We start from the raw sequence: 17,543 nt of genomic DNA on the forward strand, positions 1-17,543 counted from the left end.
TTAAAACTAAACGCTCAGCCATTCCCTCTGGCCACAGTCTGTCCATCAGGGCTGTGGGTGTCAGTGCTCTGTGCAGCGGGGCTTAGGGTGAGGTGTACAGAGGGAAGTCCAGGACGCCCACACTGCTGTCTGCGGGGGCAGGGCTATAAATGTGTTGTTGTGTTACAGAAATGTTCTGCGTACACAGCCTCAGCACAGGGTCTATCCCCCCCCCACACTAACACTAACACACACACACGCACACACACTGACACACACGCACACACACATTCTCACACTCTCTGCACAGCAGCAGGAGTAATTATAGGAGGGGTAGGGTTTCACAGAGACAGGGAGGGAGAGATGGAGAGAGAGAGTAGAAGGTGGAGAGAAATTGAAAAATAAAAATAAACAAATCAAAGCAGCAGCAGTGGCGCATGCTGGGTGCTGGCGGACTTATTATATACGTCTGTCTCTATCCCTGAATACTGTGTGTGTGTGTATCTGTATGTGTGTGTGTATATGTGTGTGTGTGTGTGTGAGTATGTGTGTATATGTGTGTATGTATATGTGTGTGTGTGTGTATGTGTGTCTGTGTGTGTGTGTCTGTGAGTGTGTGTGTGAGTGTGTGTGTGTGGGGAGAGGGGGTGTCAGTATAACCCTAACTCCCCGCCCATGCCCCGCTGGATTCACACAGCAGAATGGGATCACCCCCCTCACCCCCAGACGTCCACACAGCAGCGAATCAGACCCGGTAGCAATGCTGATAATCCAGAAGTAAAAATAACAAAGTAAATCAGAAACATTGATGTGAATTTCTGGTACCAAATCAGCTTTTTAGCTGGAAAAGAACTACAGCTGCTGCACTGGACTGGACTGTGTCTCTGCAGGACCAGGGCTGAAACCCTGCTGTACAGAGAGCTCAGTGCACAGGCAGCAGCTGACATGATCAGAGGATAGGAGGAAGAATGACACAGAAGAAGCAGAGAGGTTGCGGCCGCCCGCCCACGGTGCCGAATTCTTAGAACAGCGGCAGTGTGTGTGTGGGGGGGGGCTGGTTTTGCTGAGTAAAGAGAGGAAGTGAAGGAATAGAAGAAGCTGTTGTTTTCTCTGTAATCCTCACCGCACACGCGAGAAGGGGTGGGGGAGCGGGGGGCAGCCTCGGGGGGGTCCTGTGCAGCCGAGTGCTGTAACGGCTGAGCTGCTGCAGTTACTGTTAACCCTGTAGTACAGGAAGGAGTCTTGGTGTAGAAAGTGTGTGTGTGTATGCAAGTTATTTTATATTGCAAGACCTCATCATATATTTTCAAGCTAAAAAATAAGTGTTTGTATTACAAATACACAGTTAGGTCCATAAAAATTGTCATCATTTTGTGTCTGTACGCCACCACGATGGATTTGAAAGGAAACAATTAAAATGTTCTTGAAGTGTAGACTTTCATCTTTAATTTGAGGGTTGTCACATCCAAAGTCGGTGAACAGTGTAGGAATTACACCCATTTTTATATGTGGTCCCCCAATTTTAGGGGCTCAAAAGTATTTGGACAAACTAACATAATCATGAATTAAATTGTGAGTTTCAACACTTGGTTGCAAATCCTTTTCAGTCAATGACTGCCTGAAGTCTGAACCCATAGACATCAGCAGATGCTGGGTTTCTTCCCTGGTGATGCTCTGCCAGGCCTGCACTGCAGTGTCTTTAGTTCCTGTTTGTTCTTGGGGTGTTTTGCCTTCAGTTTTGCCTTCAGCAAGTGAAATGCTGCTCAATGGGATTCAGGTCAGGGGATTGACTCGCCATTGCAGAACATTACACTTCTTCTCCTTAAAAAAGTATTGGGTTGCTTTTGCAGTATGCTTCGGGTCATTGTCCATCTGCACTGTGAAGCGCCGTCCAATGAGTTTTGAAGCATTTGGCTGAGCAGATAATATAGCCCTGAACACTTCAGAATTCATCCTGCTGATTTTGTCATCAGTCACATCATCAATAAATACAAGGGACCAGTTTCCTTGGCAGCCATAAATGCCCATGCCATAACATGCTGCACAGATGAGGTGGTATTCTTCGGATCATGAGCAGTTCCTTCCCTTCTCCATACTCTTCTCTTCCCATCATTCTGGTACAAGTTGATCTTTGTCTCATCTGTCCATATGTTGTTCCAGAACTGTACAACATTCTTTAGATGTTTTTGCCAACCTCTAATCTGGTCTTCCTGTTCTTGTGGTAAACCCTCTGTACTTACTCTGGTGAAGTCTTCTCTTGACTGTTGACTTTGACACAGAAACGTCTACCTCCTGGAGGGTGTTCTTGATCTGGCCAACTGTTGTGAAGGGGTTTTTCTTCACCAGGGAAATAATTCTTCTATCATCCACCACAGTTGTTTTCCATGGTCTTCTGGGCCTTTTGGTGTTCCTGAGCTCACCAGTGCGTTCTTTCTTTTTAAGAATGTACCAAATAGTTGATTTGGCCACACCTAATGTTTTTGCTATCTCTCTAGCAGGAACAAGCAGGAACTTAAGACAGCTGCAGGACAGGCCTGGCAGAGCATCACCAGGGACGAAACCCAGCATCTGGTGATGTCTATGGGTTCCAGACTTCAGGCAGTCATTGACTGCAAAGGATTTGCAACCAAGTATTGAAACCAAGTATTGAAACTCTGTCCAAATACTTTTGAGCCCCTAAAACTGGGGGGAACACATATAAAAATGGGTGTAATTCCTACACCGTTCACCCACTTTGAACGTAACTACCCTCACATTAAAGATGACATGTTTATGCACATCTGGATTGTTTCCTTTGAAATCCATTGTGGTGGCGTACAGAGCCAAAATGATGACAATTGTGTCACTGTCCAAATATTTATGGACCTAACTTTATGTTAAAAATACATCCCACATATGTATAATATAATATGAGGATCAGTGAGAGAGACAGACAGACAGACAGACAGAGACACCCAAAAATAGTCAAGATGGGCGAGTCAGACACACAGGAGGACAGTTTTAAATGTCATTAATGTCCATTCCCATCACCCTGTTCCTGGGTCTGTCTGTCAATGTTGTGGCAACACTGAGGTCACCCAGTCCTGCCAATAAAGCTTTATTGAATTTGAAGCAAACTGCGCCTGACGCCACGGTCTGCGCAGACCAGCCAGGGACTCGGGACGCAGGTGTGCAGACGGGCACTCGAGAGCCCAGCCAGGTGCAGGTTGGACCCCCCTGCTCGCCTTCACAGTTCCTGGAAAAGAGTTTCTCAGGATGTCGGGGGGGGTGGTATTGGGTTTCTCCTCCCTCTCGGCTGCCTGCCAGTCGCCCCGCCAGCCCCCCGCCAAGACTGCTTCACTGCGTTGAGAGCTCCCTCTCACATCTGTCACTGCCCTGGTTGGCCAGGCCTGTCTGTGCGTCTGCGCCAGCTGCCTCTGACCCAGAATGCCAAGAGTCTTCTTTGTATTGCATTTGTATAGCAGTTACACACACTGACACGACCAACACGTACATCGACACTCTCACGCTGACACACTCAAACAACCAACACGCATATCAGCACTCTCACACTGACACACACCAACACACTCATGCTAACACACTCAAATGACCAACACGCATATCAGCACTCTCACAGTGACACACTCACACTGACACAATCATACCAACGTACTCACAGTGACGCACACTGACACACTCACACACTCACTGACTGTGCACACACACTGTAGTATAGTATAGAACAGTAGAGGCCCCAGACTGCCCCCACGCCCCCCGGCTGTGATAATCAGGGTATTGTGCTGCAGCGCTGGGTCACCCCTCTGCCCCCGCCCCCACGGCCGCTGTGTTCCGTGGTGTTCCTGGAATCAGGAGACTGGATTTAATTACTGCTGTACGGCTTCCAGGAAGAGACCTTTTATCCCACAGACTCGGCTCTACTAGGAACCGAGCAGCGGGTGCTCTCGCTTGCTCTCTCTCTATCTCCCTCCCTCTGCCTCCCTCTCTCTCACACCCTTTCTCTCTGTCTCTCACTTTTTCCAAGAACTCAGAGATCACTAGAGAAAAACAGCTCTGACCTCTTCCTTCTCTCCTTACTCTCACACAAGAAGAGAAAAAAGTAGATAGGGAGACAGAGGGTGGGTAAGGTCTCACTACTGGTCACAGAGCTGGAATAGTGAGCACTGCTGTGAGCTGCTCTCTCTCACTCCCTCTCTCTATCTCTCTCTCTCTCTCTCCCTCTCCAACTCGGTTTCCATGAAATGACGTCACTTGATAATGCAGTTGGAATTCCTAGAACTGACTGGAGCTCACAAGCAGCAACACTGACTGACTGACACACACGCACACGCACACGCACACGCACACGCACACGCACACGCACACACACACGCACACACACACCAACATACACTGACTGACACAAACGCACACACACACTCAAACACACTGACTGACTGAAACACACACACACACACATCAAAAGACATGAACAAACACCAATATACACTCACCTAAAGGATTATTAGGAACACCTGTTCAATTTCTCATTAATGCAATTATCTAACCAACCAATCACATGGCAGTTGCTTCAATGCATTTAGGGGTGTGGTCCTGGTCAAGACAATCTCCTGAACTCCAAACTGAATGTCTGAATGGGAAAGAAAGGTGATTTAAGCAATTTTGAGCGTGGCATGGTTGTTGGTGCCAGACGGGCCGGTCTGAGTATTTCACAATCTGCTCAGTTACTGGGATTTTCACGCACAACCATTTCTAGGGTTTACAAAGAATGGTGTGAAAAAGGAAAAACATCCAGTATGCGGCAGTCCTGTGGGCCAAAATGCCTTGTTGATGCTAGAGGTCAGAGGAGAATGGGCCGACTGATTCAAGCTGATAGAAGAGCAACTTTGACTGAAATAACCACTCGTTACAACCGAGGTATGCAGCAAAGCATTTGTGAAGCCACAACACGTACAACCTTGAGGCGGATGGGCTACAACAGCAGAAGACCCCACCGGGTACCACTCATCTCCACTACAAATAGGAAAAAGAGGCTACAATTTGCACAAGCTCACCAAAATTGGACAGTTGAAGACTGGAAAAATGTTGCCTGGTCTGATGAGTCTCGATTTCTGTTGAGACATTCAGATGGTAGAGTCAGAATTTGGCGTAAACAGAATGAGAACATGGATCCATCATGCCTTGTTACCACTGTGCAGGCTGGTGGTGGTGGTGTAATGGTGTGGGGGATGTTTTCTTGGCACACTTTAGGCCCCTTAGTGCCAATTGGGCATCGTTTAAATGCCACGGCCTACCTGAGCATTGTTTCTGACCATGTCCATCCCTTTATGACCACCATGTACCCATCCTCTGATGGCTACTTCCAGCAGGATAATGCACCATGTCACAAAGGTCCAATCATTTCAAATTGGTTTCTTGAACATGACAATGAGTTCACTGTACTAAACTGGCCCCCACAGTCACCAGATCTCAACCCAATAGAGCATCTTTGGGATGTGGTGGAACGGGAGCTTCGTGCCCTGGATGTGCATCCCACAAATCTCCATCAACTGCAAGATGCTATCCTATCAATATGGGCCAACATTTCTAAAGAATGCTTTCAGCACCTTGTTGAATCAATGCCACGTAGAATTAAGGCAGTTCTGAAGGCGAAAGGGGGTCAAACACAGTATTAGTATGGTGTTCCTAATAATCCTTTAGGTGAGTGTACATGAACACACACAACAATATACACTATACACAAGATACACAGAATGTGTGTGGGGGGGGATTTCAGGGCTCCACTTCCCTGAAGGAGTTTAATTATCCTGAGCTGAGCTGCTGGATTTCAGAGAGAGAGAGTCGTCACTCACAACGCACGCACAACGCACACACTCCTGCCTGTACAACAACATGCCCACTCATAGCACAACGCATGCACACACACATGCCAACATACACTCTCACCAACTCTACTTGGGGAGTAGAACACAGACACACTCACATCCACGACTGTGTGACTGATGCACGGTAGTGAGGGAGACACACAGGAATCTGGGGACCTGTGTGTCGTGTGCCGCGTGCTCCTCTCCAACACACACAGTGCAGACGGCACAGAGACGCGGTTATTCTTCCATTCCCAATCCTCTGTCTGGCTCCAATTCCCAGAAACGGTGGCGCTGGTGTCCGGGCCCGAGGGGAGAGGCCTGCTGGTGCCCCGGAGCTTACTAGGGCTGCGGGAGACAGTGGAGAGAGAGAGGGTGTGTGTGTGTGTGTCAGTGTGAGAGTGTATAGTGAATGTGTATGTGTGTGTGAGAGAGAGAGAATTAAACTGAATCACTATCGGGAAATGACACCCTGGCAATCTCTTGACTATCAGAGATGCCAAACAGAGACAGATCCTGACCAAATACAGGCTCAGTGACCACAGCCTGGCCATAGAAACTGACAGGAGAGACAGGAGAGATGGACACAGAGGACCGGCGCTGCGGTCACTGAGAGACAGGAGAGGTAACTATTTTTCTGATACATGTTGTTATTTCTGTGTTTGATTAAAAAAATTAAAGTAAATGTATGTTTATGTATATTAAGATTCTTATTTTTTTTATATATACATAAAATATAATTTATGTCTTTTTTTTTTTTTCTTTTGTCCTTTAATATATTTTATAAAGCATTGTGATTTTCCATACAAATATGTAATGTTCAATTGCTTTGGCAACACGAATTTGTTTGTCATGCCAATAAAGCTCCGTCAATCTCCACACACGCACACACCGAGTCACACAGACACATCGAGTCACAGACACACGCACACACACACACCAAGTCAGGACCAGGAAATCATGGATAAAATCATAAATGAGTACGTTAATAAACAGCAAGACTTGTTTTTTATATATAGAAGCAATTTTTACTAAAAAATATAGATATTTATTTCTTACATATGTACAAGCAAGCGTTTTTGAATTATAAAATGAGACCATGTGACCACAGCTTCTGGAAAAAAAAAATCTTGTTTACAAAGACACTGGGCACTGAGGATAGAAACACTGTGTCCAGCACTGACCGGCCCAGAGCCACACGCACGAGTCTGTGTGTGTGAGTGAGTGTGTGTATAAGCTTTATAATAGAGTGTCTGTGCGAGTGTGTATCTGTTATTGAGTGTCAATGAGTAATTGTGTCTGTGTGTGTCTGTGTGTGTGTGTGTGTGTTCAGTGTGACTGTTTTTCAGTTGTTCAGTGCATGAGAGTGAATGTGTGCTTGTAGCCGTGTGTATTATTGTGTGTAGTGCTGGTCTCAGTGTGCGTGTTATTGTGTGTTTTGCGTCTGGGCCTGGTTGTGGTCTTGTGTGTCCTCTGTTCCGGGGACACACCCCACTCTGCTTTGGAGCAGAAAAAAAGCCCACCCCCTTTTCGGAAACATCGGATCCGATTGGCTGCCCCAGGTAGTGGTGGTGTGGGAGTTGTTTACAGTTATACTGATTGGCCAGAGAGGGCTTCTGGGAATGTCCTTTGTTGCACCTTGTTTCACTTCCTATTCTGCCGCATGCCCCCTCTCCTCCTCATCCTCTCCTCGCTCTCAGAGGAGGAAGGGGTAGTCCTGCAAGTACTGCTGCAGCCGGTGGGGGAGGGGCAGCTGCAGAGGCTCGGCGGTCAGCCGGTTGATGGCGAGCCGCGTCAAGTGCTGCAGCGAGGGGAAGGTGTCCCGGCGGTGCAGCGGCCGCACCAGCTTCAGCAGCACAGCCGAGTCCCGGCACTGCGCCGCGGCATGGGAAGAGGGCGGGCTGGGCGGCCTGGGCACCGGGAGGGGGAGCCGCCGGTCCTTCCCCTCCGCCTCCTCCCCGGCCCGGCTGGAGCCCACGTAGTGCTGCACCAGGCTGGGCACGTTGGCGAAGGCCAGGATGCGTGGCTTGGCCAGGCAGCTCGAGTCCAGGCGGAAGCGCCCGTGGCTGTACTCGATGCGCACATTGGTCGGACCGCGCAGCGTCTTCACCGACAGTGTCAGCATGTACAGCGAGTGGCTGCTGTCCCTCACCAGGAAGGTGCCCTCCTGCGCCCGCTGCAGCTCCGCCCGTGCCTCGCTGGCCGTGATCGCGCCCCAGTACCACCCTGAGAGAGAGGAGGTGGCGGTTAGACACACAGTGGAGTCTGCGGCTGTGTCACAGGGAGACACAGTGTGAGGGAAAGGGGGAGGGGGAGGGAGAGGGAGTGTGTGTCAGTGTCATTCCGCAGGTGTGTAAACCACGTGACTAGCACGCCGGGGTGAGTGGGGCCATACCGGAGGAGTTCAGGTAGTGGAAGGTGTGGCTGATGCAGCGCAGGTCCTCGCTGGGGTCCCGGAGCGGGGGTGCGCTGTGCAGGCAGCAGGGCACTGGCTGGGGGAGAGCGGGGCAGGCCAGCCGGGGGTCAGGCCTGTGCAGGGCCGCCCCCCCCTCCCTCCTCTCGCTGCGTCTCAGCATCTCCAGGGAAAGCACATCCGAGGGCTGGGGGGGCAGCAGTGTTCGGGGGCTGTGAGAGAGAGGTGTTCAAATCAATCCATTATGAATATTGTGAATGTTTTTCGTTTGAGTTGTTTACATAGACCCTGCAGGGGGTGAGACAGTTACTGAGAACGTGTGGACAGATGGATGTTTTTATTATCGCTGTGGTTGACCCGACATCTTTATCCAGGGCAGCTTACACGGGTTTCTGAAGGCTGTTATATAAGGTTCTTCGTATACACATTATTACTAGTTGTTATTATTGGGCACTGCAACAGGAAAGTAAGGAAACCAGTGGAAGCAGTGAAACATTAGTAAGTAGGAAGTAGGAAGTAAGTAGTTTCGGACAGAAAAACAGTATCACTGCTTTACACACAGAGAGGTGGGAGCTGAAAACGGGACCCTCAGGCAGACTCTTTCTCCCTGTCCTAACCCAAACCCTGTCTGTCCTAATCTGAACTGTCTCTCTTTCCCTCTCTCTGCCTGTCCTTCTCTTTCTCTCTTGGCATCGTGTTTCTCACAGTTTCAGTTGCTCTATAAATAAATATCAGCCGCCTCAGTCTGAACACTGAGCAGGTGCAAAGGGCTCTTCCTTTAAGTTATGGGCATCTGCATTTATTCATTGATTTCTATTAAATTGTATCTCTATAATCTTTATAAACACAATCGCGTACCCACACACAGACATATAAACGCACACCTTTCCAGCAGAAATCGAAAGATCATTCAGATACCAAAACCTACTCGTACATTTTAACCCCCCCGCTGCTAAGATTTATGGCTTCCACAGCACTCTAGAGCAGTACCACTGAAAGGAGATAAAGTACCAGAGAAAGCACACAGCACCGCCTTATCTCGCTGAATGCGAAAGCAGCCAGCGCCGCCCCCTCCGCCTCGCACCCAGGGCTCAGTGCCCACGCCAACCCCTGCTGGATACTCCTGAACAGCGAAACTGCAGCAGCTGGGTCTCATTCCAGCTTGTGTCTGTAAATATCGAGCCCCCGCTTCTGGACACGGATTTAAACTGAACGTTTTTCATGGGAAATAAGAAAAAAAAAACAGAAACCGGATGGCCACCAAACCTGCAGGCGGTGTGCGTGTGGGCACCAGGGGGTTAAACACACCGACCCACAGCACAGTGAGGTCAGCACACCTGGGCATCAACACCTGAGCGCCCCAGGGCAGCTCTCCTACATCAGTGTGTCACAAAAAAGTAAAATAAATACAGATCATGTTTGATTCTTTTCAATGAATATATTTTAAAGTCATTTTTTGGAGCTGCGATTCACTATTGTAACTCAATATAAAAACGTGTATATATTTAAATAAAACTCACTGGGCCACTGTATGTTATTACTGTTTATCAGACATGAATTGATTGTATTATTAACGTGACACAAACCTCGGGGGGCTTTCCATGCGCTTTGTCGGTGCTCTTCAGGCGCAGGACAGTTCCCGTTTACACAGCGCTTATCTGACCGCTCATTACTGCGGCCCAGCGGGGCTATTTCAGCATCCCGGACGAATGCAGAGGAGCGCGCCGGGTGGAGTGCGTCTGTGTCGGGGGGTTTCTCTCGACTCACCGGCCCACCCGAGATCTTGTTTTCCACGCGCGTTGGAAACAGACGACCCACCTGTGGTTACAGACGTCACTCAGTTCTAGAATGTCTGGGTTCACCGCCCCCCAGTATAATCTGTGCTCCACACTCCTCCCATCTGCGAGGCTGCAGGTCACACTACCCCCCCAACACCCGGGCAGCCGCACATCCACAGCCCCCGTCTCCGCTGCGCAGTGGGGCTGCCGTCAGAGCGGCCTGTTAGTGCGCACACACCGGTCTGTGCCCAGCGGCTGCCGGATTGCAGGACCGAGATCCCGGAAAGCGCTCGGCGTGCTTCGACAGCTCCCTGCCACCTGCCACCGGGACTCCGGACCACACCGCAAAACAGCGCCACTGCCCGCGACCGCCGCTTCTGACAGGCGCACGACTTTGTAATCGCCGCAGAAAACCACCCCAAAACTGAATAATACCCCCATACGAGCACAGTCTTCGATTGTTCCTTTATTTCCCACCTGCCTCTGTAGGAGACACAATGAACCGTATCCCTGCATCCACCTACACACACATACCTATACACAAACAGCGCACACCGCGGAGTGTGTTGCAGTGCGATAGGTCACAATAGAGTCACACAGAACCGGTCCAAAGCAATGCAACACAAACAAGTCAAATCAAGCAACTCACCCTTGGACACAAAGTAACATATCGGTCCCAGGTGCGGCTGTGTCCGGGCGAGCTGCGGTCCTCTGGGAGCGCCGGGCGCCTCTTTCGCGGAATCGTCGCTCCTTGTGCTTCAGCCGGGCGGGTTCAAGGTTACAGCCTGAACACAAACACCCCCCTGGCTGAACTTCGCCACGGAAACCGCGGCACAAGGGAGGTTTGCTCAAAAAGTATTTCTTCAATAAAAAAACTGCTCACAAACCAACAGTAATATAACCAAAAACAGCACCCCGCTCTTCAATGAACCGTGTTGAGGATTTTTGTTAGAAGTCTGAGATGAAATGGAAAGTGAGACTTTAGTGAGACACAACAATGTAAAACACTGTGAAGAACAACGCGGCGCTGGGAGACGGACTGACGGCAGCGGCGGCACAGACGGCGTCTTAACTGCGGCTCCGCGAAACTGTTTCACTTGAAAACAAGAAAAAACACAGAGAGCAGAAAAAGCCCCGCGCGCTCTGGAGTTCCCAGGAACCGAGTTCTGAGAAGCGCGCCGGTGACGTCACAATCCTCCCGCCCGCGAGCGCCGCTATTGTTGCGTGTCTCCGGCTTGCGGTCAGTCTCGCGCGTCGCGTCGCGGCCCGGGGCAGCAGCACCGAGACACAGAGACACAGAGACAGACAGAGACAGACAGAGACACCGACAGAGACACAGAGGTGCGTCCGCTCTCTGCCCGGGCGCTGCGGTCCCTCTGCGCCGGCGGTCTGGGCTTGGCATTCCGTCAGCTGTTTTCACTGGAAACGCTGATGACTTTCCAAGTACTTTCCAGGAAAAGTGAGCAGTGCCATTGAAATGCACCAATGGCAGCTCAGCTCCGCTGCCGACCAGCCCCCGCCCTAAGCCTGTCCCTGCTGGACCTTTTAACTGTGTGAGCACCGGGGCTGTGTCCCATCGTGTATGTGTGTGTGTGTGTGTCTGTGCACCGATCAGCCATAACATTATGACCACCTGCCTAATATCATGTACGTCCCCCTTTTGCCACCAAAACAGCCCTGACCCGTCGAGGCATGGACTCCACTAGACCTCTGAAGGTGTGCTGTGGGATCTGGCACCAAGACGTTAGCAGCAGATCCTTTAAGTCCTGTAAGTTGCGAGGTGGGGCCTCCATGGATCGGACTTGTTTGTCCAGCACATCCCACAGATGCTCGATTGGATTGAGATCCGGGGAGTTTGGAGGCCAAGTCAACACCTTGAACCCGTGATTCATCAGACCAGGCCACCTTCTTCCATTGCTCCATGGTCCAGTTCTGATGCTCACGTACCCATTGTAGGTGCTTTCGGCAGTGGACAGGGGTCAGCATGGGCACCCTGACTGGTCTGCGGCTACGCAGCCCCATACGCAACAAACTGCGACGCACTGTGTGTTCTGACACCTTTCTATCAGAACCAGCATTCACTTTTTCAGCAATTTGAGCTACAGTAGCTCGTCTGTTGGATCGGACCACACGGGCCAGCCTTCGCTCCCCACGTGCATCAGTGAGCCTTGGCCTCCCATGACCCTGTCACCGGGTAACCGCTTTTCCTTCCTTGGACACTTTTGATCGGTACTGACCACTGCAGACCGGGAACACCCCACAAGAGCTGCAGTTCTGGAGATGCTCTGACCCAGTCATCTAGCCATCACAATGTGTCCCTTGTCAAAGTCGCTCAGATCCTTACGCTGCCCATTTTTCCTGCTTCTAACACATCAACTTTGAGGACAAAATGTTCACTTGCTGCCTAATATATCCCACCCACTGACAGGTGCCATGATAACGAGATTATCAGTGTTATTCACTTCACCTGTCAGTGCTCATAATGTTATGGCTGATCATGTGTGTGTGTGTGTGTGTGTGTGTCTGTGAGTGTGTGTATGGTTATATATAGCTCTGGAAAAAATTTCTGAACTTGGAGTAGTCTCTTAATTTTTTCCAGAGCTGTATGTATGTGTATGTGTGTATGGTTATATATGTGCGTGTTTGTGTGTGGGGGTATTTATGTAGGTCACCATTAACGTATTCCATATAGAATATACAGGTATTCTGTAATGTGTCCTCCTATATATTTTTTAGTGCAATTATACAGTATAAAATGACAGAACTACAACTTCAAAATTACATAAGAGCAGGTACAATATACAGTTAATATAAAATACAATACAGATTGTAAAAGCTAGTAAGTGCAGACAGGATGTGCTGAAGCCACAGGTAAAATCTAAGGGCAAGGGGGCAGAGGGGAGATCACAATAAACAACACGAGTACTAGTGATGTAAGAGTAAACACAATGATGAAAACATTACATAAAGTGCAAATTGACAGGAGAGCTGAGCCACTCGGGAATAAACAACTACATGACAGCTACAGTCTGAATTGGTCTTGAGTAATCGCTGGAAGGAGGGCAGGGACTCTGCTGCAATGACCGCAGTGGGAAGGTCATTCTTCCATGTAGGGGTCAGGGATGAGAAGGAGCGGCTCTGGAGGAAGGAGAGTGGAGAGGAGGCAGAGTTAGTCTTCTGGCACTGGAAGACCACAGTGGTCTGGAGGGGATGTACGGAGAGACGAGGGTCTGAAGGTAGAGGTGGACTCTGGTCAGGACTGCGGTAGGTGAGGGTCAGTGTCTTGAACTGAATGCGTGCCGGTATCAGGAGCCAGTGGAGGGAGCGGAGCAGTGGAGTAGCGTGTGTGAATCGGGGCAGAGAGACACCAGACGCGCCGCAGAGTTCAGGATGAGCTGGAGCGGAAGGGGGAAAGACAGGAAAATCTGGGCATCATAGAAGTGGTAGGAGAAACCATGGGATGCGATGAGGGGGCCAGGGAGCGAGTGTAGAGAGAGAACAGGAGGGGACCCAGGATGGAGCCTTGGGGTACACCTGTGAGGAGAGGTTGGGGGGTGGATGAGGAGCCTCGTCATGTCACTTGGTAGGTCCCGTCGCTGAGGTAGGAGGAGAACCAGGTGAGAGCAGTTCCAGAGACTCCAAGGTCAGCGAGGCAGGAGAGGAGGATGGAGTGATCAACGGTGTCAAATCCTGCGGAGAGGTCAAGGAGGATGAGGACTGAGGAGAGGGAGGCCGCCGAGCACAGCTGAGGGAGTCAGTGCCTGCCAGGAGAGCCGTCTCAGTGGAGTGAGCTGTGCAAAAGCCGGACTGCAGTGGATCCAGGAGTGAGTGATGGGAAAGAAATGCAATATATATATATATATATATATATATATATATATATATGTGTGTGTTTTTGACTCATCTCAGAGGCAGCTAGCAGTCTGATTTATTAAAATGCATAATGTCTGTATTTATTGTTCCCCATCGCCCTGTTACTGAACACTGAGTCCTGGTCCCGAGAGAAACAGTCCAATCCAGTAGGGTCTCAGCCCTGGTCCAGGGGAGAGACAGTCCTGTGTCCAGTGTCTCTCCAAGACATGTATTGTTGCTCTGAATGACCGAGGCTGGAGGCCCTGCTTGTACTGTACTGTAATTCTTCAAATTAGTCTTCAGAGCCTTTAGAGATTGGTGATTTATAGGTGAATCTGGCCTCTCAGAGCTGGAGAGACAGCGCTGTTTCAGTCCGGCTCCGCTGCCACTCAGTCGGGTCGGTCTGATGGGAATGGCGCTCCATCGCCACCTGCTGGCAGTCAGAGGAGGTACAGGAGCGCAGCACTGCCGCCAGGAGACCAGACTGTGGTTCAGGTTAGTTTTGCATGAAAAGTCGTTTATTCTCTTTTCAAAATAATTGTCTGTATTGTTTGTGAGCTTAATCAATCAACCAATCAATAAATCAATCATTTTTACAGCTTTAATAAACAGACAACAGAATAAATAAAGAACTTAAATTAAACTTGAACAGTTGAAATAAACTAAAATTAAGTAAACTAACCTAAATAAACCATTAGCCACGAAGGAGAGAAAAACAAAAACTCCCATGGATGGCAGATTGTAATAGGAGAAAATAAGACCCTCCAGACAATGTAAATGTTACAGCTTTTCATTATTATTATTCTGCAGAATGTGGTTCTCTCGCAGGATTATTATTATTATTATTATTATTATTATTATTATTATTATTATTATTATTATGATACAGTGGCAATGCCCCCCAATAATAATTAGCCGTTTTTACACCATATAGCCCTTTTTATATACAAATAAGAGCTCGATAAGCAGAAGACGGAAAAGTGTGTCAAACGCCAGCAACCAAAAAGTCATACTAAAGCCATACATGCTAAAAATGCTATACGTGATGAAAAAGTGTCCTAAAGCAGAGACACAATGCACTGATTTATTACGAAGTGGGTTGTTGCCAGTTTGCTTGTTCTTTACATTATATATATATATATATATATATATATATAGCTGTATTGTTTACGACCTTTACTGTCATTTCTTTGGCCCCCAAATAGAAAGAACGAATATATTTTTGTTCTTCAATAAAATATGGGGTATCGCCTGACCCGATCAACACTGTATTTGAACATGAATAAAAAGTACAATTCATCTCCTAATGGTGGTATATTTATTTAAATAAGTGTTTGTGTCTTATATTGATATTGTCTAACTGTTTCTATTATAATGCTGTGCATGCACTAGAGCAGCTGCGTCGCGCATCTGCGCAGATCTCCACGCGTCTCGCTGCGGTGACGTGGCCAGCGAGCAGCGCGCTCCTCCAGTATCCCAGAGTGCAGTGCGCGGGAGAGCTGAGCTGGCCTTAGCAGACGAGCACAGGAGCAGACGGAGCAGAGACCGGCACCGACACCGACACCGACATGGACAGACCCGCCGCCCTCGCCTTACTCGCGGCCCTTTGTGTCAGCCTGTGCTCAGGTAAAGAGCATGAGCGCGGATATTGATTGATTTACCTAGCAATTGTGGCGGAACTGTGTGTATATGTATGTATGTATGTATGTATGTATGTATGTGATACAGCGGCCTACAGACAGCAGAGCGAACCCGACGGTCTGTTGCCTCCCTTGGTGTGTGTGTGTGTATATATGTGTGTGTATATATATATATGTGTGTGTGTATATATATATATATATATATATGTGTGTGTGTGTGTGTGTGTGTGTGTGTGTGTCAGTGAGGTGGGGACACAGGGTGTCCTCTGTGTGGTATGAGCTGTGCTTCAGCGTGGGGGTCACTGGCAGCTCAGCTCAGCTCAGCCCAGCTCTCAGAAGCCCAGTGTGGGGGCAGGTCCCTCCCCTGCATCTGGATCTGGGATCTGTGAGCAAAGAAAGCCTAAACGTGCCTTCAAAAAATGTGTGACTGCAGTCAGCGTCAAGCTCAGGATGGGGGTAGTGCGTGTGGCCCGTGAGAGCTGCCCTGTGGTCTAACCCGCTGTGTGTTTCAGGGGAGAGCTGCCTGGAGCCGGCCATCACCCCGTCCTCCTACACCACCTCGGACGCCGTCATCTCCTCCGAGTCCGTGTTCATCGTGGAGATCAGCCTGGCCTGCCGGAACGGAGCGCAGGTACACCGCGCCGCTGTCGTGTGTGTGTGTCCCTGTCCGAGACCCAGAGCTGTCTGTGAGAGAGTAGTGAAGCAATGAAGCCCCATCAATCGGGCCGGTTAAGCAGTGTAAGGATGTGGGTAAAATGAAACCCAGAAGGCACTGTGACTCTGCAGTGCATAGCACGGCTCCACTCAGTTTGTGACCCCATTGTGACCCCGTATCTCCTCTCTCAGAGTGTGGCCCTGTACGCTGACGTCAACGGGAAGCAGTTTCCCGTGACCCGAGGCCAGGATGTGGGCCGTTATCAGGTGAGACCCTCTTGCTCTGGATCTCTGTCCCGGTGAGAGTCACTGGCGTGCTGTCGGCCGCGGGCGCCGCGTGTGCCGTGTGTGATGGCGTGTGTCAGCCCTGTGTTCTGTGTGCAGGTATCGTGGAGCGTGCCCCACAGGCAGGCGAGCTCTGGCCGCTACGAGGTGAAGTTCTTCGACGAGGAGTCGTACAGCACCCTGCGCAAGGTCAGTGTGGCCCCCTGGCCGTGCAGAGCTGCCGCCCCAGTCCACCCCCTGCACCCCCTGACGAGTGCTCTCTGAGCCAGACCAGACGTGTCCCTGTGCGTGTCCAGTGTTGTGTAAAAGCTCTTTTTTTCCCCACCTCTCAGGCTCAGAGGAACAATGAGGATGTTGGATCCATCAAGCCTCTGTTCACCGTCAACGTGGACCACAGGGTGAGAGCAGATACCGGGGTCTTAGTTTCACAGAGGGTCCACTGTGTACAGCAGTGTGTGTAACCTCTCTCTCTCTCTCTCTCTCTCTCTCTCTCTCTCTCTCTCTCTCTCTCAGGGGGTGTGGAGTGGTCCCTGGGTTTCCACAGAGGTCGTGGCTGCAGCCATCGGCATTCTGGTGTATTACCTGGCCTTCAGCGCCAAGGGCACCATACAGGCATAGCGGAGTGACGGACACTGACTGACCGTGTGTGAGAGAGACTGGGACACTGACTGTGTGTGTGTGAGTGAGTGAGACTGGGACACTGACTGAGGGGGGGGTTCAGGGTGGGGGGGTCGGGTGCGTTGCTGAATTGGAGTAAAATTAAAATATTTTACAGAAACTGTCCCTCTGTTGGGTCATTATTTGTGGCCTGAGCTCCATCCAGGTGACAAATGACAAACTCCTCGTATATAATGTGTGTTTGCATTTATCCATTGTGATTGAGTATACATCTGTAAATAAGATAATGGGTGAATTGAGTGAGAATGGGGAAGTGAAATGGTTCAGGAAGCTGGGGTGGGGGGGGGAAATTAGATTGTGTTGAGTCACAAACCAGTTATTGAACCACCTCTACCACCACCAAAACCATAAAAGAAACATGAAGATAAAGGCTGATGGAGTGTGATGGAAGGACAGTGTT

The 17,543-nt window shown here is 49.6% G+C and overlaps 2 protein-coding genes across 2 annotated transcripts; one reads left to right on the forward strand and one right to left on the reverse strand.

Annotated features, from left to right (window-relative positions):
- Positions 1-6,749: 6,749 nt before the first annotated feature.
- On the reverse strand, positions 6,750-11,451 carry cisha (cytokine inducible SH2-containing protein a). Its single transcript, XM_066697684.1, has 3 exons — positions 10,684-11,451; positions 8,239-8,468; positions 6,750-8,069 (listed from the first exon to the last, which is right to left on the reverse strand). Exons 1-3 carry the CDS (start codon positions 10,701-10,703, stop codon positions 7,540-7,542), a joined length of 780 nt encoding a protein of 259 aa, XP_066553781.1. The 5' UTR covers positions 10,704-11,451; the 3' UTR covers positions 6,750-7,539.
- A 3,916-nt stretch (positions 11,452-15,367) lies between these two features.
- Positions 15,368-17,384, forward strand: ssr4 (signal sequence receptor, delta). The gene is made up of 6 exons (XM_066697689.1): positions 15,368-15,512; positions 16,039-16,157; positions 16,373-16,447; positions 16,565-16,654; positions 16,798-16,863; positions 16,979-17,384. Exons 1-6 carry the CDS (start codon positions 15,455-15,457, stop codon positions 17,081-17,083), a joined length of 513 nt encoding a protein of 170 aa, XP_066553786.1. The 5' UTR covers positions 15,368-15,454; the 3' UTR covers positions 17,084-17,384.
- Positions 17,385-17,543: the final 159 nt, after the last annotated feature.

Source organism: Amia ocellicauda, chromosome 3 (genome assembly GCF_036373705.1).
Source record: "Amia ocellicauda isolate fAmiCal2 chromosome 3, fAmiCal2.hap1, whole genome shotgun sequence".
Classification (NCBI taxonomy): Eukaryota; Metazoa; Chordata; class Actinopteri; order Amiiformes; family Amiidae; genus Amia; species Amia ocellicauda.

What these genes read in the sequence shown, in the direction of transcription:
- cisha (XM_066697684.1), bottom strand. Translation starts at nt 10,703, where the DNA reads ATGTTACTTTGTGTCCAAGG. An exon ending in ATGTTACTTTGTGTCCAAGG is followed by an intron (nt 8,469 to 10,683) that starts GTGAGTTGCTTG and finishes TCTCTCTCACAG; the next exon opens with CCCCCGAACACTGCTGCCCC. An exon ending in CCACTACCTGAACTCCTCCG is followed by an intron (nt 8,070 to 8,238) that starts GTATGGCCCCAC and finishes CCTCTCTCTCAG; the next exon opens with GGTGGTACTGGGGCGCGATC.
- ssr4 (XM_066697689.1), top strand. Translation starts at nt 15,455, where the DNA reads ATGGACAGACCCGCCGCCCTCGCCTTACTCGCGGCCCTTTGTGTCAGC. An exon ending in CCTGCCGGAACGGAGCGCAG is followed by an intron (nt 16,158 to 16,372) that starts GTACACCGCGCC and finishes CTCCTCTCTCAG; the next exon opens with AGTGTGGCCCTGTACGCTGA. An exon ending in AGGATGTGGGCCGTTATCAG is followed by an intron (nt 16,448 to 16,564) that starts GTGAGACCCTCT and finishes TTCTGTGTGCAG; the next exon opens with GTATCGTGGAGCGTGCCCCA.